The sequence below is a fragment of the Talpa occidentalis genome, unplaced genomic scaffold (assembly GCF_014898055.3).
Source record: "Talpa occidentalis isolate TD23 unplaced genomic scaffold, MPIMG_talOcc4v2.1 talOcc4.4, whole genome shotgun sequence".
Lineage (NCBI taxonomy): Eukaryota > Metazoa > Chordata > Mammalia > Eulipotyphla > Talpidae > Talpa > Talpa occidentalis.
This window is the reverse complement of record NW_023604295.1, coordinates 54,991,657-55,018,261: the sequence shown is the minus strand read 5'-3', so window position 1 is coordinate 55,018,261 and position 26,605 is coordinate 54,991,657. Positions and strand designations below refer to the sequence as shown.

Genomic DNA, 26,605 nt, shown 5'->3' with positions numbered 1-26,605 from the left:
GGACCTTCTTGTGGAGTCTCTGAATAGAGGCAGGAAATTCCTGACCACGGTGAAGCAAGGGTCAAAGGCAAACATCAGCTAACTCACTAGGAATTTTTCGAATGCCATATGTATCCAGAGAGACACCGAACCCTTCACTAGCTGACTGAGTCTGGTCAGGCAAGACTATCTGAAGGAGCAGGGAGGGAAGGGAAAGAACAATGTGGAAATCAGAACTCAAATGAGATTAAGTTGGCATTTTACTGGAACCTTTTGGAGTTAGGACAGAGGAAGGGACCAGGTTCAGATCAATGATATAATCAGAAAGGTTAAATCAAGCACAGGATTTGGGATTCGAATTCAAATCAGAACAGTGATGAGATACGGTTCCTAATACTGAATTCAAAATGTAAACATGGATCCTGAGGAAGACGGGAGATGAGTTCTAGCGAGATGAGAAACAGGATTCAAGTTCAGAGAGGCCTCAGGAGGGCGAAGGCTCAGAGGCACTGGATTCCTTAGAGTGGCCCTCTAAGTAGCCTGCTTTGGGAGAAAGTCAAATATCTGTCCCTTTCTCTGAACAGAGTCAGGGAACAGGCCCTAAGGTGCATCCAAGCATTGGGCAGCCTCTAGTTGTCCTTGATTAATAAGCACACTAATAGAAAACTGACTGAACATATAGGTCTCGGGCTTACTGAATTTTTGTAAAGCAAAGATAACATAGGTATATTAGCATCAAAAACCAAGTCAGCAAAAATCATCTCAGGTAACACAGCTATACCTCTACTTTTCTTTCCATCTCTGCAGATGTGAACAAGTAAACAGGTGAACAGAGAGGGATGGATGTGGCCGACTGGCAGCCACTGTCAAAGTTCCTTCCCTCAATCTCATAGGAAGGATGGGCTCCCTCTGGACTCACTTTCCTTGGGGCCCAGATTAGCAGTGTTTGGTCACTTCTGTGAAACTCAGGAGCAGACAACAATGGATGCTATTCCTCACCTCCCAAGTCCAGGGAAGAACAGGATATTCATGAAACAAGAGCAGGGACTCTCCTGGGTTCCCCACACCACACTATGCCCTGTGGCTGTTCTGATGTCCTTCTATCTGTTGGCATTCTTTGGTTTGTTAAATAAACTAAAATAGACCTTTGGTCAGGTAGTGTGAGATCAGTTTCTCACAAAAGAATGAGGAGGAAGATAATTTAGACAAGCCATTGAACAGCTTCTGGTAGACATCCACCATGCCCAACACTGAGCCTGGTCTGGGTGTGGGAGGTACGTAAGAAAAAACAAGTGATACCTGCCTTCCAGGAGCTTCTAAACTACTCCATCACAAGCAGTTTGTTTAACATCTCATTTGCAGTGCTGTGAACAGGGGTCCCACCAGTGTAAATATATTATGCATTAATCCCTTTTGGAATAGTCATGCATCACCATAGAGAAATGAGATCTTTGTAGCAAAAGTAATAAAGTAAAATATTTCAACTACGGTGAGGATAATAGTCTCTTGTTAAACAAGGGACTTTAGGTGTCATAAATTCTCGATCATGGCAGTTTATGTAAGGAGGCTGAAAAGTACTCCTGATGAATAAATATATTTTTCTAAGGCATATGTCTCTATAGTTACACAGATTTGAATTCTCAGCATCCTACACAATAATGACACATTAAAAAGATTGAATTCTAAATGGAAAAATGCATTCACATTCTTCATTGCAAAGTTATACTCAGCTATGCCATTTCAATTTGAAAAACACAGCTAAAAGTTTAGCCAGTCTTCTTTGCTCTACATTTACTGCTAAAACAACCATTGTGGGACTTGTCAGATTATACTATTTCATTTTTTGTGTCCACATGAGCACTGCAAAAGAACAGAATACTATTGCTGGAGTTTCTTTTCAACAGGGATGAAATTTTATAAAGGCTATTCATTGGCTGCAAAGACAATTGACATGACAAATGAAATCCAGATACATCTCTGCATTTCTATCCAAATACAACACTTTATTTTGATCAAGTGTAAGAACATTTGGTCTCCAATAATATAGGCAAATGGTGTTAAGCCTAACCTATGTAGAGTCAATCAAGTCAATCAAACAAAAAACATTTATTTTTGTACCTATTTGTGAGGAATTTGGCATAAATCAAATTATTCCTTCAATCTTTCGTTCAATAGTAAACACCTCTATTACGTCAAAGTCCAGGTGTTGTTGGGAATGCAAAGATGAATAAAAATCTGGTTCCTTCCTTCTTAAAGTCTAATGTAGGAGACTGATCATATAGACACACAACTACAGTACCAGGCAGAAAGTAAATATACTCTAAGAAAGACACACATCAAAGACAAAAGGAACTGGAAAGTAGATTTTTTTTAAATTGAGATACAATTAATTGGTTTACAATGGTGTTTGAGATTTGAAGAATAGGCTCTCCCCCTTGAGGTGTTGTTCTGAAACCACACCCACAACCTCAACACCCATAGTTGCCCCCATCATTGTGCTCCTTCCCCTCTGTGTTCTGACCATATCCCTTTCCTCCCCTGTAGCCTCAGAGTTACAGTCAGATTTCTAGGGTTTGTTGTTGGTTTGGCCTTATGTGACCTGACAAAGGCTTTGTTTCTCTGTATTCCACATGTAAGTGATATCATCCAGTTTTGTCTTTCTCCAAGAAGATGTTTTTAAACTAAGAAAACCACAGAAGTTTTCATACAGGAATGGCATGAGCTTTAGACCTAGAAGGACTGGGGAAGAGCCAAGGCCAAACCAGACAAATTTTCTAGAAGAAAGGCACTCTGAGCTGCATGGAGAACATGCACAGTGAACACGGAAGGAGCTCAGTAGGAGAATCATGCAGAGGGGAGGAAACTAACACCAGAGAGGAAACTAGTGTCAGATTAGATCTAGTCTGGCTATAAGAAATTAGTATTAATCTGAATAGATTAACCCAGAAAGATCTAGAGGATGCATAAGCAATGCAGTGCATACTGCACAAACATATTGAGTATATAAATACACCACCCAATTACATCACTTATGAATAGGAAAATAAAAAGAATTCTTAATTCAGGGAATTGAGTTTTATGATCTGTCTTTAATGACTGAGGGCATTAAATAGATTTCAAAGGGTACCAAAAAACCCGGAGTGAAACGTACCTAGAGTTAGGCACCTGTGTGCATGATAATGACACAGTTGTCAACCGGTAGCAGGTAGAAGAGAACTGAAGATGTGAGATAAAACTGAGAAAGGGGAAATTTTGAAGAAAGTCCTAAAATGCAGAAGAATTTATTTTATAACTACTATTTATGGTTTTAAAATTACTGCCTAGACTTACTGAAATATGGAGTAACAATTACCCAGATAATATGCCACTAAGCAGTTGAGCAATCAAGAGTGACACAATAAAATAACAATGCTTCACCATCTGGCCAGCAGGTGGCACTTGTTACTTGGTATAGAAAACAGCAAGGAGTGAGGAATGAGCTCAAAGCTAGGTATTAGAAACAGATTACTCATTCTTCTATTCAGAAAGGAGAAAGAGTGGATTGGGCGGTTTCAGAAGCTCAATTCACAAAGAAGGTCTGACTAACAGACACAGCTTATCTATCACAAAATGTATTGGAGTTTTCCTATTAGGTTTACTGAACATGTATTTCTCTTAACAAGTGTGATTTGCAATATGTTTGCTGCCTTTGTAAATGGTCTTTTGTCCTTTTTTCCTGTATTTAGCTAATGAGACTAGGAGCAGATCCACACTGAAATTAGCAAAAAGAAAACAAATTCCAACTTTACCACTTAAAGGAGTGTGACTTGAACAAGATATTTAACTTCTTTAAACTTCACTTCCCTCTTGTTAAAGCTAGTATAACAGCTGAAATGTTGTAGGGATTAAATAAAGCACCATCTATAAAATGATAGCTTTGGATCAGCTTCATTTTCTAGTGAACAAGCTTTAATACTGGTATACCTTTTTTTAACCCCAAATGATATGTATGCTGTACATTATCCTCAAACTAGGGCATTTTGTGGGTAGTGTTCCTGGAAGTTATGTCACTTGAACACCAGTAGGGTGTATATAAAGGGCGGAAGAGGCTAAAGCAGCTGATTACTGGTAGATACTATTATAGTACAATAATATCACTATTTCTACCATTATTTTATCAGTCCTGGTTGTCAATGACACAAAACTTAGGACCACAGAATCTAAGATGCAGAAAGGTCTTTGATATACCTAGCCCACTCTTCCTTTCCCAGCTCAGGATGCCTCCTGCCATTACAGCTAAAATTTAGGACAGTAAGAAATGGGTTGTGCATATTTAGGACACTATTATATTTGCTTTTCAGTTCTAGTCAACGGATAAGCAGACATTGGTAGTGGGAGGCAGAAAAAGAGAATGGAAGGTAGGCAAACCATAACACATGGCATGTATTTTGTCCTTTCCTAATATTGCGAGAATGGACCAACAGACATGGTGAATCACACTAGCCGCTTCACGATTTCCCAGTGGTGTCTAGCCTACATGTGAAACATGTCTGGACTGAATCTGAATGGCACAAAAGCTCTGTTTTTCTGGTTTTCCTACCCTTGCCTATGACATATTCTAACAGCACTTCTTCTAAAAGGTATTCAGGAAGAGAGTAAATCACACTGAAAATGAGAAAGTTTTGAGTCTTGTTTCTGGAACCAGGCAACTAACATCAAAGTAGTTCTTGAATAATTTGCTGGGTTACTTTTGTGGAAAGGAAACTGAGATCACCATTCAGAGGTTTTCTATTCAATGAATACCATATTTTACACTGTGTTACACAGTTCTTAAAGACTCTGTCACACAAATACTGAGTTCATTTTTTTTTAAATATAAATTTTATTTTTATATTCCCCCATACATTTTTTAAATACCTAAGTTAAACATATGATTTCAAAGATTGGTTCCATGAAGGAACAACTCAATGTTCATCTCCAAGTCTTCATTTCTAATATTCTCACCTGGAATGGTTATCTTTTCCCTCAATTTACCCTAAATAAACTTCAAGATACAAATTATGTGCTACTTCCAATAAAAAAAATGTTTTGAATGAAGCTGCCTTCACTACTCCCTTATAAGATACATCTATTGTAGTTTCAGTTATGATCAGACAAGCACTGAACTAGCATTGTTTTATAGTGGTAGTTAATTTTTAAAAAGCTGTTAGATTCAATCCACAAAGGGCTGTATATTTTCTGAGGGAATATTTTATAGGTTGATTCAACAACTGTTGAATACCTATTACATAATTTTAATACCAGGCATAATTTAATACCTATTACATAATTTTAATACCAATATTACATAATTTTAATACCAGGCATAATTTTAAGTAGTATAAATTCACAACAGACAACATTACCACTATCCCTGCACTCATAGAGTTTACAATCTAGTCTTACACTACATTGGCCACAGTGTCCAGCACAGAATGGACCCAAGGGCAATTATGGACTCATTGACTACCTCATATTTTTTTTTATTTCTTTATCCTTATTATATGTGTTTGTCTTTTACATGTCTATATGACTTTAGGGTTACACTTTCTCTCTAAAGGGCACTGATACGGGAGGTTCAGTGGAGGGTGAGCAAACACCTCAAAATTAATTGGTTGCTTGTGATGATGTGAACCCTAATCAAAGCTTTCCTTGATGACCACTGAGTGCTGGAAGTATATTAAAGATGCTAGGATTATCCATGGAAATACAATAAACCAGTTTAGTAAAGTAGCAGGTTATAAAATCAATGCACAAAAATCAGTAGCCTTTCTATATGCAAACACTCAGTCTGAGAGGAGAAATTGAGAAAAACATTCCATTTACAATTGTACCCCCAAAAATTAAATACCTGGGAATAAACTTCAAAGGAGATGAAAGACATATACAAGGAAAACTATAAAACATAGTTAAAAGAAATAGAAGATACAAAGACACATATTAAAAAAACTAGCAACAACAAATGTTGGCAAGGTTGTGGAGAAAAAGGAACTCTCCTGCACTGCTGGTGGGAGTGCAAAATGGTCCAACCACTATGGAGAGCTATGTGGAGATTTCTGGACCTACTAAACATAGAGCTTCCATATGATCCAGCAATTCCACTCCTAGGTATTTACCCAAAGGACACAGAAACATCAATTCCAAAGAGCACCTGCACCCCTATGTTTACAGCAGCACTATTTACAATAGCTAAGCTTTGGAAACAGCCCAAATGCCCAAAAACAGATGACTGGATCAAGAAGATGTGGTACATATACACCATGGAATATTACTCAGCATTCAAAAAAGATAAACACATGCAATTTGCAGCAACATGGATGGCGCTGGAAGGGATCGTGCTCAGCGAAATAAGCCAGAAAGAAAAAGAAAAATACCGGATGGTCTCACTCATAGCAGGAATCTAGAAAACCTAAATAGGGGATGATGAAAAAGCATAACTATAAGAAAATATCAAAATCAACAAACAACTATGAACCAGAGACATACTATGGGGGGTGGGGGGTGGGGAAAGGAGGAATTGGGGTCAAAATAAGGGGGCTGCAATTGTATGGGGAATATAAAAATAAAATTTAAAAAAAGAAATAGAAGATACAAAGAAATGGAAAGACATCCATTGTTCATGGATCAGAAAAATAATTAAAATAAAGAAATGAAATCTAAGAGTTTAAACTTTAAAAAAAGATGCTAAGGTTATTTTCATTCACAAAGGGGGTGTGGGAGATATTTAGTATTCTTATGACTTTTGAATTGATGGAATTAGGTCTCTACTTACATACTGCTGAACTTCTTTGTTTCTATTTGAAACAGACTGAACCTATAAATCTAGCTCGATTTTTTATGAAAAAATCAACTATCAAAAAGAAAGAAAAAGCAGAAGTGATGGCACAAATCTATTACTCAGTGATAGATTACCATTAAAATCTTTTACCAGTTACCACTAAAATCTTTACCTCAGTGATAAAAGAAACACCCAATCCAAAACAAACAAAAAGATAATTAAGACTTTGTGATTGGCACTATTACTATCCAAGAGTCAACTGAGACCTCACAGGAAATAAAAAACATACAGAGGCTACAACATAGATAAAATCACTTCATGCTGTGTAGTATGCCTTCATAAGGCTACAGGGAGTGCTAAGCAAAACAAATGAACATATTCAACTTTGTAAAGATCCATCATTGCCTTTAACTGTTTATTAAAATATCCACAGTGATACCTATCTCCAATCTCTGTCAAACCTACAACTATAGACTCTAAAAATCTGTAGGAAATTGAGCTGTTTTTGGTATATGGGGAATATTTCATCCAAGGCTAAAAGGTGGGGGTTGTGATTCCAACTAGTAGTTTACTTGCATGACAGACCCTGACACCAAGAGTAGAGAAGTAAGAAGGGGAATCTGGGGTAGAAAAGAAAGTGTCTTCCAACAGCCCAGGAACACAAGTAAAGTTAGATGTTAAGTCTGGGGTCATCTCGGATTGGGACTCTCCCATTTGAGTGAGCATTTCCCCTGACATCACAGAAGAGCCAACCCATTTGAGCATATGCTGCCTACTTCTTCAAGATCTGTTTGAGGAAGCTGACAGGTTACACAAATGCAACATGAATTTGGGGTGTAAAGCCATAAACAGAGGTCTAATTACTTTCTTAGTTGAGAGATTATTTCTGCACGCCACTTTTCCTTTCGTGTGAAATTGTTATGGGTATCTGCATTTACTGATGATAATATTTTATCTATTGAATTTTTCTTAACAAATAAATATGACTGCATTCTGTATTACTGTGCTAACATTTAAAAAAAAAATAACTCTTTACCTCAAAAATTCACTCTCATGGTAATACACATCTGAAGAGGTGTGAACCTACATCCCTAAATAGTATAGTGTTATATACCAATGTTACCAGAATAAAAAAAATAATACAATTAAAGAAAATGCACATTCAGGGAAGAAACCTAAAGAAAATGAAAAGAGCTTTGCAGTCACACAGACCTGTATTCTAAACTTGACCATGTGACCTCTGATGTTCTGGCTGACTTCTATGAGGCTTTAAGTGCAACCACAGAAGGGAAATTCCCCCATTCCTCACATTGCACTGCTGCACACATGAATGAGATAGCCAGTATGTACAGTATACTTTAAAGCGCTCTCTCCCCTTCCTGGACCCCTGAAGCACTTTGCTCACCTCTAGGACAGTCCCTGGATACAAAGTTAAAAGGAAGTGACAAAGAAGGCTGGAAAAAAGAGACTACGCATTTTATTTGGATAAACCACTTAGCTGATCTGCACACATGAAACCAACAGCTCAAGAGTCAGGGTAGATCCTGGAAAGAATTACTAACAGCTCACCTGTGGTTGCTGTTCTGCCAGTCGATTGTGATACCTTTGGACTGAATCTCGGAGCTGCTTCTCTTTCTCATTTTTTGATGGTAACACTGTGTTCATGGTGCCCAGGGGGATGGAAGGTAAACGTTCTGTCTGATGACAACTTCATAGTAAACATGTACAAGAGATAATGTCAGGAGGAAGCAGGAAACTATTTACCCTCTGGAGAAGATGATTTACTTCTCCTAGGTATTACTCTGTATCTTATATCTAAAATTCGAATACAAAGAAAGACCATTGTTTTGATGATTTTTGGTACCTTAAATCTCCAATGTGTATAGAAAGGTATTTAATGAAAAATGTGGAGGATACCACATTTTAGCAAAGTGGGAGAATATTCAATATCTTACTGCTTCATTTATCCTGCATCATGAAATGAGGTCTTTGGCAAAATGTTCTTCTTTTTAGGTACAGAAACTTATGTCATTACTGCTAAACATTTAGGATCACTCCTTATAATGACAAGAAATACTAGTGACTTTTGCAACATTAGATATGGAAGGTTTGAGGTCTTTTCCCCCTACTTTTGTTTTTGCAGCTGTGTTCTGAGTTAAGTTAGCCAAATTATTGAAAAATTGAGCTATTTTGTTGTTCACCTTGGTACAGGAGACTCAGCAGGGATTCAAGCTCAACTCCACTAGGCATGATTTTGATTCAGGGGTACACTGGGATGTGTGGCAGGAGGGCCAACGCTGAGATCATTTCCTAGAATCTACTTTTTACAAGACTTTTCCTATCACTGATAGATACGAAAAGAGATGGAAGGGACACAGTTTGTAGAAAATGTGTGTTAGCTAGGAAAGGGAGAAGGAGGTTGAGAATAAAAGGCTTTCTCCCATCTGATGCAGTACAGGAAAAGTGAAGCAGATATATCCATTATTTCTATTTTTCTTGCCCCCTACCAATAGACAAGAGTAAGGACCTACAATCAAATTCAAGCACTACTGTGCAAAAACACTTAATTCCACCCACATCTGGTATTTGTTGTTATTGTTATTTTAAAAAAAAAAGGTGGTACATAAAAGCGGGAACACCTCCTGGATACAGTCACCTGCAGTATTCATTTGAAGATTTCCATAGCGTAAAATCTACACAGGTTTCTTTTTGAAAGGAGAACCTTGAGGCAGCAGTAAGTTTTTAATCAGAAATGAGAATCTGAAGTTTTTATTAAAATGCAGTCCATCCCATTGTCTTCATTCTCTTTATTGTCATAAACAAATTAAATTTTAATATATAATAAAACTTCCAGGACTTTTTTAAACATCTTTTGCAAAGGTCAGACTTTTTTGTTTCAGTCAAATGATAGGCATCATTTTTATCCTGCTGCTGATCCACATTTTCAGTGTAGATAAATGCAGTGTGAATGTAATGGAAGCTTATTGATACCTATTTTTTGGCTGCTGTGATAAAACTGGCTAGCCTCCCTCTGTGCTTAAAGTGGAAAACAAAAAAAAGCTTCAGTGGTTTGAGAAAGAATGGCTTCATTTTACCCGACTGGGTCACCAACCCTGAATACTACCATTTTTAAAATCATGTATTTTGTCACCATAAGTATTTAGCTGAAATTGAGTTTCCTAAATGTAAATGGATGATTTCAGAAAGCAAAGGTGGTAAGGTGAAAAGAGTACAGGTTTTATATCAAAATGCTTGGCTTCAAGTATCACATTTAGGAAAGAATCCTGGGCAAATCAAGGACAACTCTCTTAGCCCTGCTCTGTTCTCATTGAAGAAATGGAGAAAGCTCACAGGGTTACTGAAAGATGAAATGAGTTAGCATATGTAATTTCTATGTAAGGGAGAACTACTATTTTGTTAACTGCCCAAGTTTTGTTGACATAGGCATTGTTCATTCAAATGTTGTTCATTGGCATTTAACAAAAGGCAATTAATGGCTGACAGTAAGTATATTTTCTGTAAATACAGACAAAATCACTTCAAGCCTCCCTACTCTGTACTTGTATTCACTGATTGTTGCCTAATAACTGTACACCATGTTTCATCACTTCAATGAACTATTTTAACATGATTCTGCCCCAAGCCAATAGCACATATGTATCAGGTACATGCCCAACAATAATTATTTCAGTCTGAAAATATTTCAGACCCATCCCATTATAATGAATCACAGGACTGAGCAAGGTCATGATATGGATTTCTCCCCCTAGGAATCATCATTGCTGCTACTGATATCCATAAAGGAAGTCTCAGCTCCCAAGTGACTTCCCTGGTGACCACTTTTTCCCTGGTGACCACCACAATTTACTATTATTAAACTATTGAAACTGAGCTAACACTTTTTCTTTCTATCTCCCCTAATCTCAGCTGCCACTTTTAGCATATTTTTTTTTTTTTGGTGTGATGATCATTTCAGTGGAAATGAAATACAGATGGTCAATATTATGTCACTGTATTTAAAGAATCAAGGACTTAAGAAAATTATAAATACAAGATGACTTTTGGTTTCTGGATTTTAAGGTCCATCAGTTTTCTGTCAACATGGCTAAATTTATCTTGCCTGTTGTCAAAAGTGGCACTCTTTTCAAGGTTTAAACAGACAGAATTAGTGCAGCTTTGAAACTAATTTTACACAGCTCTGTAATGGCACAACCACTTTTCAAGGAGAAGAGGGTGAGTATGTCATTTAAAGGCAATAGCAAACTGGAGATAAGGGAGACTGTAGAGGACAGATTTCTAGTTCTGTGGGTCTGACAGTGCCTAAGACTGATGTAAAATCACAGGACATATGGTTAGATTTATGGGAGAGGGACCTAATTATTCATGGCTTATATCAGTGCCCCCCCCCGCCCCAACCAGGATTTAGCAGGGGCTCAGCTGCACCTAAAGATCAAGGTACTATTATTAAACTCAATTCAAGGTTTCACAGTAAATGGAGCCAGGGGTCAAACCCAGTTGACACACCCCTAAACACAATCCTTTGATGCATGAAAGATTCTCAGCTCACAGTAAGTGAACAGTATTATTAAACTATTGAAACTGATAACAACAGTATTAATATTGAATTAATATTGAAACTGATAACAACAGTAATAATAATAATAACAGTATTATTAAATTATTGAAACACTTTGATCTAATGTGTGAGATACTTAAGTTCCAAGTGACTGCTGGTATCAAGTTACGAGTCCGAAGAACTTGGCCACGTGAACAGGGTTCTTAGCCCCTACTGGGCTTGAAATCCCATTTTCCTGAAATGAATAACTGAGACTAGTCAGTGGAAACAGAAATGAGAAGCGGATACCTTTGGACCTGAGTCCCAGTCTCCATTTCGATCAAGACAGCTCTGTATTTATTTATATATTTGAGGTCCGATACACATTTTATTTTGAAAAAGAAAACAGGTTTACTGCAAACTGAGAAGGGGAGATTCTGTCATGTGAAATCTTAGAGCCCTTGCCCCTTCTGATATCTTTCTTTAGTCTATACATATGATTAATCTGGGGACTCGAGGTGGAAGAGATTGAAAAAATGGCAGTTCTTGAATATTTTCTTCTTCACTTTTTGAAAATATTTGTTCTGGTGTATTCTTGGTAAATGGATAAAAATAACCAAACAGAAGTTATTACCCTAATGTGTGTATTAGCAATATTGATCTACATATCCAGGTCAAGGAACTTAGAACAAACTCCACAGAGAAGCAATGCTTGACTTAGGGGTGACTCTGTTATAGAGGAATAGTAACTCCCCCCAGCCCTTGGGAAAGAATATAAGCCTGAAAGGGCTTGTAATAACATTGACATTCATCAATATTTAATCCGTCTTTTTTTTCCTGTTTTACTCTGAACTTCTTTCTTCATGAGCACTAAACAATGAAATCAATACATGAATTAAACAGAAAAAGCGCATGCTCTAACAGTTTAATGCCCCTTGGGACACCCTCTGAATACGATGCCTTTATGATAAGGTCGTATGTTGTATGAAAGTGAACTGGAGGACAGAACTTCATGCTGGACCACAGTCTCCTGCCAGTGGCAGTGCTGAGCTGCACACCCCAATGTTTGCAAACAGTGACATCCACCACTCCTTTATCTTGTTGGAAAATAATACTAACAAAATACTTCCCACCAATGAAAAGGGGCCACAAATGGTTGGGGATGCAGCTTAGGTCTGCATATATCTGATATGTCTTAGTTTTATTCATATGCATGTTAGGAATTAAAACTGAATAAAGAATTTTAGAGAACTATTCAAAACTACCTGTTTTCCAAGAGGTTAGGATTATTAGCACAAATCCAGATGTCAAGAAATTCTTTTTCCAAATAATTAGTAGAGGAAGGCAAGACTCTCCATTTCAGGCAAAGATCTGATATCAAAACAAAATTGCACATGAAAATACCACATCAGAAGTGAATGTGTCATAGTGATATGTCAAGTTGGACAAAGCAAAAGCATAAGGTATTTTTTTGATCAAAAGATGAATAAGTTCTTGATCACATATCATTATATTTGATGGTGTAAGTAGTCTAGGATTCTATGAACTCCAGGGACCCACCAATAAAGTATTATTATTACCTACAGGTTAAAGGTAATTAATTATAAATTAATAAATAATAAAATTATTATTAAGTTCTTCTTAGTTGGTTTCTGCTACTTTCAGTCAAAAGAATCTGAACAGATCTCAATCTATCTACCCTTACACCACATGAAGACCTCCAATAGGAAAAAAAAAGAATTAAATGACTCACCTCTTTCATTATCTCTTACCTATTATCTATCTGCTGACAATACATTACTTCTCATCTCCAAAAATGACTAACATAACAAGGACAATCAAGCTCTCTGAAGCATTTACACTGTTCTTTTTTTTTTTCTACTCTTTTCTTTCTGCTCTTATTCTACTTTCATGCCTGTGGTTTCTGATTTCTTTTTCCTTTTTCCCTTTCAGTCCTTCCTTGCGTTGGGACCATGAACTCTCCTCCCTCCAGTTTGTCCTTAACTTTAGTCATGGATTCCCTCAGACACACTGTTAAGGACTATAAGGTAAATGCATCTGTTTATCTAAAATGGAGGCAATTTGCACTGTATTTAAAACCTGAATAATTCCACCACTTTCTCTATTATCTTGCATATCACCTATGATGATACTTTTTATAGTATGTGATCTATAAAAAGATTAATATTAGTACTTACATAAAAGAATTATTGAGGACTAAATGACATAGTAATAATGATGATAATGACCAACATTATGAGATCTTATCTGTGATGGTTAATTATTTGTCAATTTCACATCACCCAAAGCAGTGATAGTGAACGCAAAGATAAACAGCTGGGACCACATCATATTAAAGAGTTCTGTACAGCAAAAGAGACAATAACCAAAACAAAGAGAAATCCCACTGACTGGGAGAACATTTTTGCACACAACACTAATGATAAAGGACTGATTACAAAAATCTACAAAGAGCTGATGAGACTCAAAAAAAACAAAGAAATAATCCAGTCCAAAAACGGGCAGAAGAGCTAAAAAGAAACTTCTCCAAAGAGGAAATGCAAATGGCCAACAGGCATATGAAAAAATGTTCAACATCACTTGTAATCAGGGAAATGCAAATCAAAACTACCAAGAGGTACCATCTTACACTAGTGAGAATGGCACATATTAAAAAAACTAGCAACAACAAATGTTGGTGAGGATGTGGAGAAAAAGGAACTCTCCTGCAGTGCTGGTGGGAGTGAAAAATGGTCCAAACACTATGGAAAGCTGTGTGGAGATTTCTTGACCTACTAAACATAGAGCTTCCAAATGATCCAGCAACTCCACTCCTAGGTATTTACTCAAAGGATACAGAAACATTAATTCCAAAGAGCACCTGCACCCCTATGTTTACAGCAGCACTATTTACAACAGCTAAGCTTTGGAAACAACCCAAATGCCCAAAAACAGATGACTGGATTAAGAAGATGTGGTACATATACACCATGGAATATTACTCAGCATTCAAAAAAGATGAACACATGAGGTTTGCAGCAACATGGATGGAGTTGGAAGGGATCATGCTCAGCAAAATAAGCCAGAAAGAAAAAGAAAAATACTGGATGGTCTCACTAATAGCAGCAATTTGGAAAATCTAAATAAGGGACCAGGAAAAAGACTAATTGCAATAAAGTAAAAATCAAAATCAACTAGCAACCATAGACTAGAGACACACTACAGTGGGGGGCGGGGGGACAAGAAGAGGGATTAGGGTCATAAAAGGGGGGTGGGAATTGTATGGGGAATATAACCAAAATGAAAATGCATATATTATGCAAAAATGAAAAATGATGCAAGAATTATATAAAATAAAATAATTCATAAAAAAATTATGTGTCAATTTGACTGGGCCATGGGGTGCCAAGATATTTGATCAAACATCCTTCTGGTGTGTCTGTGAGGATGTTTGGAATGAGATTAACATGAGTTAGTGATCTGAGTAAACCAGATTGCACTCCCTAATGTGGGAGGGCCTCATCCAATCAGCTGAACATCTGAATAGGGGGAAAAAAAATGGTTAACCCTCTTGTGAGCAAGAAGAAACAACTTCTGTCTCTTTTTTTTTTTCCTGTCTTCAGACTGAAACTGAAACATCAACTCCTGCTGCGTTTCAAGCTGTTAGGAGACATAGTGGAACTACATCATTGGGTATCCTGGTTCTCACAGGTTTAGACTCAAAATAGAATCAACCATAGGCTCTCCTGGGTCTCCAACTGACTGACTGAAGAACATGTTGGGACTTACTAGTTTTTGTAATCATGTGTGTCAATTTCTTATAATACACGTAATATACATTACATACAATATATCATATACATTGGATATTTATTTGAAAATGGAATAATAAATATCCATCAATTTATATATCATACATCTGTCTGTCTATCCTACAGGTTCTCTCTTTCTCTGGATAACCCTGACTAATACATTTAGTAAACTTTACATGTGTTAATTCATACAAACTTGACATGTGTTAATTCATACAAAACTTGTATGATGTGGCTACAAACACTAACTCATTTTATAAATAAGGCAACTGAGGTTTAGAAAAGTTAAATTTGTTCCATTTCATACAACTCTCAGGTACTAGAGATTGGATTCTGGAGGTACCTGTAACACATCAAAAACAGTTATAATGTTTAGCCATTATCATTAACACCCAATAGGTTGTTGTATACAGTCATTAATCTCCTCAATCATACCTTCTAAATATCATAAATGTTACCTTAAATCTCCCTACTGTGCATTTCTTTAGACATTTATAATTTCTCACCTGGATCTTAGATTATACAAGTGTCTTCTGAGTAATCCTCCCTTTGCTCTAACTCTCCTCCAAATCATCTTTGACAGTGCTACCAGAGCAACCTTACTGTAAGTTCCATCTGATCAGTTAGGTCCTCTTTGGAGAACACCAGTTTCAAGGTTGGAGAGGTGCATAAATAACTATAGCATTTTACATAGTATAGCATATTTTTATTTGCTTATCTGTCTCATCCACTGGACAGTGGCTTCCTTGCAAATGTCTACTTCTTTGTATAGTGGCTACAAGATGTATCAGAGACACATTAAGCACTCAATGCTTCAAAGATGTTTATTCTCTTACTAAAAAACTCTCAATGCCTCCACATTGCATATCAGAATAAATGCTTATCCTAGCATTCTAGACCCTCTAACGTGTTTACCCAACCTAACATTTTTGCCTTTTATTATTTATTCTTCATTCATTCAGTAGTCAATCACTAAATACCTGCTTTATATTAAATACAGTGGTAGGTATTAAAATAGAAAAAAATGATGGCTTCTATTATTCTACTGCAAATTTTTTAGCTGAGGTGTACACAAGATATTAACATACATATCAAGTGTACACATGATATTAACATACATGTCTACCTATCAAAATTCTATTTTCAAGATCACAGCAAAGGTTGCTTCTGTCATGAAACCCTGCCTCAGTTTCCTCCTCCTCCCTTATTGTTAATGCTCAAAGAAGCTATTTCACTTACATAGCACATTTACAATTATTTTCATGCTTATCTTAACCCCTCTTCTAGATCATAACCTCTTTGAAAGCAAGAATCATGTCCTACCTATCACCTTTATTTTCTATGCCCCATTTCATAACCTAGTGACTTGCCTATTTAAGAAACCTCTAAATGTTTGCTAGTTATAATGGAAATTAACACTTACCACACTGAATGATAAATGGGATGGCCATGGCTTGTCTTCTTCGACACTGAAGAGAATCTAAAGATTTCTCAACATCTCTGCTATTCTGGTTCCCAAATTCATTCCAAAACAATGTTAGATTTCTGTTACCTAAATAAAGAAAGCAGGCAAAGAATAATTAAAGAAAATTAAAACAAGATCAAAATGCTAAGCAAAGGAAAACCTGGATATAAACACAAGATTTCAACATGCAAAAATTAATTCATATACATAAATACCAAATTATTGTTTCTTTTTGGAGTATGGGGAGTATGGGTGAAATTCATTTTCTGCTTTCTACTTTATTATATTTCCAAACTATATGTGACAAATATGCAATATCTTTATAGTCTTTATGAACACAATACCATTATAAACACAATATCTTTATAAACAGCTCTAAAAGTATAAACTTAAGCAGCTCTAAAAATATAAACTTTTATTGTTGTAAATTGACATTTAAAACTTCTTGCTTAAATACTCCCAGGAGGAACTGTACTGATTAAACTTAAAGGTCACCTTTAAGACTAGTGATACAAATATTTATCATTTTTGTCTCACAGCCAGTCTCTTTGCCTTTATTTTATCTCAGGTTCCCTTTCCTTCCATTTTTTATTGTTTATGTTCCACAATAGCCCCATTCTGCATTCCCTCCTTGCTTAGAAAATAGCAAGAGAGGAACATTCAGGACCCTCTTTAAGAAGCTGTGTTCTTATTCTTTGATTGAACAATTGCATTGCTAGACATCTTCCCTACAAACATACAAAATAATGGCCATGTATATTACAATACTGTTTTAATAGCAAAAAATAATAAACGAAAGCAGTGTATAAACCTAAAATAAGGAAATGATAAATTCCATTCACAAACAAGGGAACCAGGGGAACACATGGCAACATTGAAAACAAAGAGCTACAAGTCAATGTATTGAATCAAGATCTCCAAGACAGACTTTTTTAATTAAAAAAGATCGAAAACAGCAGATCTAGTATAATCACTTTTATAATTCATAAAAAGCATATACATGTGAAACATTGATGGAGCTACTTTTTGCTATTTCTGAAAGAATACAAAGAAAGTTTTCATGGTGGATATCACTGGAGAAAGGGACAGCACTGAATGGAAGGCAAAGGAAGATATTTTTACTTTCTATTTTTTTAATCTCTGTACATTTTAATATGTTTACATGTACATGTACTACTTTAGAAATTTTTTTTAAATAATGCATGCTTACTGTTCCGTCCAATATGCTAACCACTAGCCACATGTAGCTAAGGAGGACCTGACATGCAGAGATGTAGAACATGAATGTTGGGCAACCATCCCAGACTGGGTAGGTTCACCATTGATTCTAACAGTTTACCAGAGAATTTTGGAGCCCTTGATATCATCGTCACAGGTTTTAATAGTAAGCAGAGGAAACAAGCCTGCACAGAGACAGCAACTTGAGCCCCTCTGCCCCAGGGGAATGCAGCCTTTGTATCCCTAAACTCTAGTCTCAGGTGTGCACAAGTATGCATGTGTGCACACCCATACTCCAGGTGTCCACAATCAGAACACCTGCATGCCCCGCCCCCACACTCCCAAGTGCCTTCTGCTTCAACACGATGAGGCTGCAAGTGATAGCAACAAAGGCTAGTGGTGCAAAAAGCCTGACCAATCCATTTACCCTACAATGTCATCAATACCCAATGTAAAAGTGAGATTCTAAAGTAAATAACTAGAAAATAAAATAAATAGGGCTAGTCTTACAACAACTTTAACATGTGACTATAACCTGTACAAAATACAAATAAACACCCTTACACATTCCTATTCCTATTTAAATTTAGGTACAGAAAACTATGTGCCTTTAAGGCCAACAGGAAAGGAACTCAGCTTTCAGAAGGGACTTAGCAATTAGGCTGGAAGCTGTCCTCTCCTTCCCAGGTCTCCTACTTTGCCTCTTCACAAAATCTCAAACAGTTGGACTAACTCTTGGGCTTTTCTCCACTCAGACTTTTAAGTTTTCTGCTCTTTACTCAGCTCACAAACCACTCCTCTGCACACCAGATGCTAAAATACTCTTTGGTATCCAGACAGGGTACTTGAGGTCTATCCCTCTGATTTCCACATGAACTATTCAGCTCTTACTATGTTTCGCCAACATGTGCTGTAGGTTATAGTCAGGTGGCTTCAAATGCTGGCTCTATCACCCATTAGGTTGTAAAAATTGTGGAAATTCACTAAATTTTCTTTATCTTTTTTTAAAAAAGATTTATTTATTTATGCATATAAGAGCTGGGGTACAGGCCAGAGGTCTGGAGGGTGAGAGGATTCACCAGAGAGAGAGTGGGGAACAGAACAGGCAGATTGACTGAAATACACACTGCTGAGGGGAGCAGTGGAAGAGTCAGGAGAGGTCTGCTGCGCCATGTGGGTCTCCTCCCCAGCTGGGGATCGAACTCGTGCTACAGTGGCTGCTGATAACTTCATAGGTTGTGTCTTAACCCCTTGAGCCACCAGAGAGGCCCCAATTCACTAAATTTTCCTACCTATAACGTGTGTTTGTGGGTTCCTATGAGCTGAGCACTCCTGGACAACTGTGAAATATTTGCCATCTGCAAATCATAGCAGAACATTCCTTGACCACTTACAGAGAACAGCCCATATTATGAGGCAGGTCCGGGAAAGTCTCATCTGCCATTGACCTGATTATGTGACTATCTCCATGGTAGTCTCTGGACTACCTGTAACAACTCTGCCTGTGACAACATAGATACTGTGCTGATGCAAATGTCTCTCGATGTATGGTCACAATGTCCCCTTGTCTGTTCCTTGTAAAACTGTTTCTCTCCCCGCTCCCAACCTTATTCCTCATACCACTGTTGCATGATCAGCTTTTACTAGCCTGTATGCTTTCAATAAATGGCACAAGAATTTCTGCTCAAGTACCAACCTTGCCTTGCAAACCTGCAATAAGACTGTTGTATGCCTCATCACTCTCGCACTGCAAAGGGTAAACAAAGTTCCTGTCACAAGTGTTTACAATAACTTGCCCTACAAGGTTATTTTAAAGAACAAATGTGAAGGCACATTAAAAATACAGCACCTTGCAGAAATTTAAATTGCCGCTCTAGAACCTCCCTAGTGACACAGGAGTTAAAGTCTCAGCACCATCAAGTTATCGCCAGTCACTGCGACATGAGTTCAATCCCCAGCCAGGTAGCTAACCCACATGGCACAGCAGACCTCTCCTGTCCCGCCTGCTGGTCCCCTCAGCAGTGTATTTCAGTCAGTCTGCCTGTTCTGCTCCCCACTCTGTCTCTGGTGAATCCTCTCACCCCCACCCACCCTATACCTCTGGCCTAGACCTCAGTTCTTGTATGCGTAAATAAATAAATCTTTAATAAATTGCTGTTCTATTGATCTGCAGAGGTAAACTTTTTTTTCCTTTCTTTTTTTAAATTATTTTTTTAATGTTTTACATGCAGGGGTAAATACAGTGTATTACAGATCTTGATTCTCAAAGGTGCACACCTTTAACTTATATAATGGTGTAGTGCAATGTTTTTTCAATAAAGAGATATACAAATAGATTAAATCTTAAAAAATGAAATGAAATAAATGTTTCTTCATCAAGAAGACCATACCTTTTTTTTTTTTAAATAACACTATAGTTTTTTTTTTGTTTGTTTGTTTGTTTGTTTTATTTATTTGTACAAGCACTGGGTACAGTCAGAAGCACGAGAGAATGAGAGAATTCACCGAGCCAGAGCGGGGAGCAGAGCAGGCAGAAGGACCGAAAGAAGTACACTGCTGAGAGAAGCAGCGGGTGGCAGGAGAGGTCTGTGCGCCATGTGGGACCCTCCTCCGGTGGTGGCTGGGGAGCAGCCAGGGATCGAACTGGTGCTGCAGAGGCTGCGGGCAGCTTCCCAACCCAGCACTCAACCGCTGTGCCACCGGGGAGGCCCAAGAAGACCATACCTTTTTAAAGGAGGAACTATGCTTTAAAATTTCACATGTCCACAATACAGATCTCAGCATGCTGCACCTAACAACCTTCAAAAATGTTGCTGCTACTTACTCTTGACAAAGCACTTCATTAAGGTGTTGTATGGTATAATATGATGGTGAAATAATGTCTCTCTGTGAAAACATTAGCTAAGCAAAGTTAACACAATGCAGCTAGCTTATAAAGTAAGTATCCACTGTGAACTACAACACAAACATTTTTAAAGTGGTAAAGCTACTAGGATGTTAGAAATGTAAGTACAGACTCCTCAAGGGTAGGGTGATTCCTGCTCTGTGATCACAAAGCTCATAAAGCATATACACTACATTTCAGTTCATTTTATGCCTATTTTTTACAGAATGAAATCCTTAAAGACAGTGGTTATGTTTAGGAACTCTTTTCAGTAGCTGGCATACAGAGCTTAATATTTACTGATAGGACTAAATAACACCAAAAAATTACTGGCTATCAAAGACAGAAATGAGAGCATTTATAAACCTAAACACTAATGATCAGGTTTGATAGAAGAGCTTATCCTATTCAAGGCAGACATCAGGGCAAAGAAATCAGAGTTTTTTACTCTGGAGGTTCAGAAGTGGTTTTCTCTGTCAATGGAAACAACTTTTTTTCTTCAAATAGAAGCTACTCCAACATGCAAACCTTGCTTGCTGTTGTGCTTGCAGTATTATTAAAACAAATGCCCATGGAGTGGCCCCTGAAGACTAAGTAGATACTTCAGCAAGAGGATAAATAAGCTGGGCAAAGGGAAGGCAGTATGAGGAAATACATCACATCAGTTTCTACTTTCTTTATATAATACATATGTGGGGAATTTAATTCATTTATGTACACAGTAATATTTTAATTGTCCATATTACTCAAAGAAATCTACAGAGCCAATGCAAGGCAAATTCATATTGCATTTTCACAGAAGTATAAAAATAAATCCTAAAATCTGTATGAACCACAAAAAAATCCCGAAGCTGAACTGAGAAAGGAACAAAGCTGGAGGCATCACACTTCCCAATTTCAAACTATATTGCAAAGTGCAGAAACAACAGTCTGAAAATCTATCCCTATTAAAAATCCACAATAGAATTAAAAATAAAGATACAGAAGAACACATCACAAATGCCAGTGCAAAAAATCCCCAAAAGGAGCCTGACTCAGCAGTGCATGACAGGAGGAGAGTTCAGGCCAACAGTTCTGGCAATGCTTATGAAATTCAAAAAAAAATATATGAAGGATATAAAACAGCCACAGAATAACAATAAGGAAAATGTGAGGCAGATACAATTACAAATAACATGAACAAATAATATTGTATGATATCACTTCTATGTGGAATCTAAAAATTAAAGTTGAATGGGGGTTGACACCAGCGTTGAGAGACAGGGATAGGGAGATGACGGTCAAAGTATACAAACTTTCAGTTAGAAGATAAGCAAGCAGTGAGGGCCTAATATACAAGCATTGACGATATTCAATAACATTGATTTGATACTTGAAATTTGTTGAAAATAGATCTTAAGAATTTTCACCCCTCAAACATGCAACTATGTGAAGTTACAGATATGTTAGCTTGTTGAGTAAATATTTCACAATGCATGTGCATCTCAAATCATGTTGTGCACTCTAACAATGGGTATCAATTATACTTCAATGAAGCTGACAAAAATTCTTATCTATTTCAGTCTGGCAAGAAATAGTAAAAATCAATAATAATTCATTGTTTGGGATTGACATTAGTAAGGGAGTGGCATATAATTATGGATTTTGTTAATATATTGCTTTAACAACTGAAATTTCTGTTAATTGCCTTAATTAAGGTTTTTAAATTGCCCTTTCATTCAGAAGTCAATTAAGAAAAAAGAAGTGAAATTTTGAAACTTGAAAAAAGTACTTGTTTTTAAAATTAAAAACCTTAAATTTCCCACCCCACCAATGAAGACAGCTATGTAGATAAACCTAAGTTTATTAATTGTGAAATTATATTATTTCAACATCTTCAAGGTGTTCTACTTAAAAGTTAAGTTTACTTTTGTAAACAGGAAATGACACAGGTAACATTAAAAATGATAAAAGAAAACCTATCTTAAGACTTTTGTTTGAATAATAAATTTGTTAAATTAATAGAATCATCAGATTAATTTGCATGAATTAAAGTTCTAATTTCCAGAATAACTCTGAAAATTTAATTTACTATTAGCTATGTATGGACTATTTTATTCAAGATTTCTAATTTTAAATTAATTTGATTAATATTTCAGGAGCTCCCTAAAACCAGGAAACAATAATGGGGATTACTGCAATAACTTGCAGTTCAAGCATTTAGATTTTCCTCTTAAAAACAGGAGTCATGTAACACCCTGCAAGATGTAGCTTCTAGAATGTAGAATGACATCCAGAGAATCAATTAGCCAAAGGATGAAGTAATGGAATTCAATAATAAATTACCAAGGTGAAGCTTTGGTAATTTCAATCAAAATAAGATACCTAAAAGAGTTTATGAACTTAAAGCACCATACAGAAGGCATTTAAATCAGGTCCCTGCCTTCAGGTAGTTCTGCATCTAAATAGATTATATTCCATTTTTAAAGAACTCCTAAGATAGAAATTATGTATCCATTCTCAGGAGACTGTCAATAATGCATCCTCCTATTGTGTATTTGTCATTATGCTGCTCATTCTTAGCTAAGGCAGACTTAGGCCTTATCCTCCATATTCTCAACAGACTCCCGCTTCAACGGCTATGCTAATTCCAATCAGTTGATAGTGACGCCGGCACATGGTTGAGAATTATGAGACCATTTATCAGGAAGAAATGCCAGGAGTGGAGTCTGAGTGCATATGAGATGCAGTCTACTTGTTATCCCTCTCTCTTTCTTACTTACCAAAGCACTCTATTTGAACTGAAGGAAAGCAAGAGAAGGTGTCTTTGGTGGGGGTTGCTGAAGCTGCCGGCAGCTCTGTTCTTTGTCTTGACTACGGGGTGTAGAAATGGGGTTGCCCTCTCTAGTGTTACTGGTAGTCAATGGCAGAAGCAGCTGCCAGCTGCATTCAGAATGTCTTCACATCTGCACCCTACTGTGAACTCAGTAGGCTCCACAGCAAAACTCTGGGCATCCGCAGAGTTAGCCCAACTCACCCTAAGTATCAACTTTATTACTACACATGGCAAAAGGCGCCATCATTTTCTCTTATTCCCTATCAGCGGCTTCCCATGAGCTATCTTGAGCTGCAAACAAATTTCAGAACCACCATCTCCCAACTTAAACAAATGCATGATGACAAATAAAATATGAATAACACTTTTGTGTGACTTTACATTCTACTATCCACAATAACATATATTTTTAAAACTGTAGCATACGCATGTGGCATAATGCCATTTTAGAAAATTATTTGTGGATAGGGTTTCAAAGACTCCTATTCAGACTCTGAAGTCCTCTAGGGTTTCCTGGCTTCCAGTTAAAACCACATTAGTTTGTACTGGGGAGGGACAGAGGTCTCAAGATGACAAACTTTCAAAAACAAAACCAAGGGAAGTGAGGTTCTTCCTAGTCCTTCTGTAGGAACAGTAACTTTCACTTTCTCTTTTTAGATTATTATTTAGTCACTGTCATTGCTTATTTCATAATCCAGTTTTTCCAACTCTCTCTAAAATGTGGAAGTCAGTATCAGATACAATAATCTAATCTAAAGCAGAGTTACAGGGCCTGCCTTGGTGGCACAGGAGGTTGAGCGCCGCACTGTAAAGACTGTAAAGACTCTGTAAAGACTATGCAGCGCCGGTTCCATCCTTGGCCGGCCTGCAAGGGTCCCACAGGGCGCGGCAGACCTCTCCTGTCGTGCCCGCTGCTCCCCTCAGCAGTGTATTTCATCAGTCTGCCTGTTCTGTTCCCCAATCTGTCTCTGGTGAATCCTCTCACCCTCCCGCACATCTGGTCTGTACCCTGGTTCTTGTATAAATAAATAAATAAAACTTTTTTAAAAATTTAAAAAAATAAAGCATAGTTATAAAGAATTCTGTATTCTCGTGGGAAATAGACTGGTCAATTACCTAATTCTCCCAATACCTAGGCTAGTATATAGTTCATCTTCTACCCGGACTCTCCTTACTTTTCTCAGGTGATGACACAGATTAACTTAATATTCTTAAAACTTTTAAGATTCAAATTTATTTTGTTAGCAAAACTTAAGTTTAATTCTGATTGTGTTGTTTTAATTGAGAGCTATTAAATAACTTCCTCTTCTTTACTATAGTACACACAAGCAGACTAATGAATATAGTTTTTAGGTCTTGTTCCTAGTATTGCAGGAAAAAATCAAATTTTTAAGAATCAGTGTATATAATTCTGGGTGAAGGAAAAAATACCAGAATTCTTAGTATTTTATTTGCAATATATTTGAGATCCTGAGATTTTTTAGCAAGAAACTTCATTGCAGATATAAAAAAAAAAATGTCATTATCATGATGATAATACAAGTGCAGTCAAAAAGGAAAGGAAGCATAAGTGCTGTCAATAGTGGTAATTTCAATTACCAGGCGAGAGCAGTGAACATGAATAAACTTTAAGAATGTGACTTTTTGAAAAACAGAAATCAATCTAATGAACTCCTGAACCATCCTGCTATTTGCTGGAAGCTAGCATGAAATAATGATGTTAAGCAGAGTACATACTTTTACTATTGTTTTACTATTGTTTCTGTCAAACTGTAAAATTACCCAAACTAACATAGGTAATAAAGTAGGAGATGAAAAAAAATTTTAAGGAAGTATTAGAGCTAACAAGATGATGAAAATGTGATGAAATTAGAATATAAAGCCATAGAACTTCTAAGGGATCTTAACAATGATTATTAACCACTAAAATCACTTCATTAAAAGGGAGACAACTGGAAAATATGTGGCTCCCAATAGAAAGACACATTACCACTTGTGAAGAATCTTGATCAACAAACAAACAAACAAAAACATCTGAATTTGGCCACTGTGAGATTCTATCAATTTACAGAATAACTAACTGGAAGAAGCTATTTGTCTACAACCAGTAATATAGTGAGGAAATTTTAGGCTGTGTGAAAACTACAAAAGAACCAACCCAGTTTTTCCCACAAATAAATTGCAAGAACAAACAAAAGAAAGGAGAAATACGGGGCAAAGAAAGAGGAGCCATGAATTACGAGAGGAGATAATCTAGAAATGTAAACAATAGACTATTTATGGTATTAAGAAAGTATTGAGGATTTTTACACACATTTATACTATGCTCATGTTTTTAAATGGAATTCTTTCTTTTAGAAATGCATACTAAGTTACATTACAGTGTCTGAAATTTCCTTCACGATCCAATTGCAGGCAAGTAAGTGGGAGTGTAGATAATACCAGTTTACCACCCAAGAAAGTGATAATTGTTGAGGTTGGATAATGGGTTTACAGGCCTCATTCTAATACTCTCTTTAATTCTGTTCAATTTTGCAATGTTCCATATATTAGTTTGCTAGGGTTGCTATAACAGAATACCATAGACAGGGTGGCTTAAAAAATAGAAATTTAGTTTTTCACAATCTGGAGGCTGGAAGTCCAAGTGCATGGTGCCCACTCGATTTGACTGCTACCAAAGCTGCTCTCCTTGGCTTGCAGATAGCCAACTTACTGTGCTCTCCACATGGTGGTTTCTCCAGCCACATTCAATCCCACATTCAGTCTCTCTCATGTGTACCCATATTGCCTCATAGAAGGACACCAGTCAGACTGGATTAAGGTCTGCCCTAATGTCCTCATTTTAACTTAATAACCTCTTCAAAGGCCCTACCTCCATATACAGCCACATTCTAAGGTACTAGGGAATAGGATTACAATATATGAATTCAGGGGAAATACAATTCAGTCCATAACACCATAATAAATTCCTTTCAAATAGAATAAAATGTAATACTGAAAACAGAGTATTTCAGAAATAGAATATGCCAAATTTATAACCTCAAAGGCAGAATAAAGAGATGTGACTTGTTTTTCAACCTA

General features: G+C 36.8%; 1 protein-coding gene across 2 annotated transcripts in view; it reads right to left on the bottom strand.

Moving 5' to 3' along the window:
• The window catches only part of MORC1 (MORC family CW-type zinc finger 1), a 133,021-nt gene that overhangs the window by 47,328 nt on the left and 59,088 nt on the right, over positions 1-26,605 (bottom strand). For both annotated transcript variants that reach the window (XM_054700621.1, XM_037525593.2), the window contains exons 15-17: positions 16,566-16,694; positions 12,596-12,701; positions 8,345-8,483 (exon numbers count right to left, since the gene is read on the bottom strand). In XM_054700621.1, the coding sequence (XP_054556596.1) occupies positions 8,345-8,483; positions 12,596-12,701; positions 16,566-16,694 (374 nt within the window). The remainder of the gene's footprint in view (positions 1-8,344; positions 8,484-12,595; positions 12,702-16,565; positions 16,695-26,605) is intronic.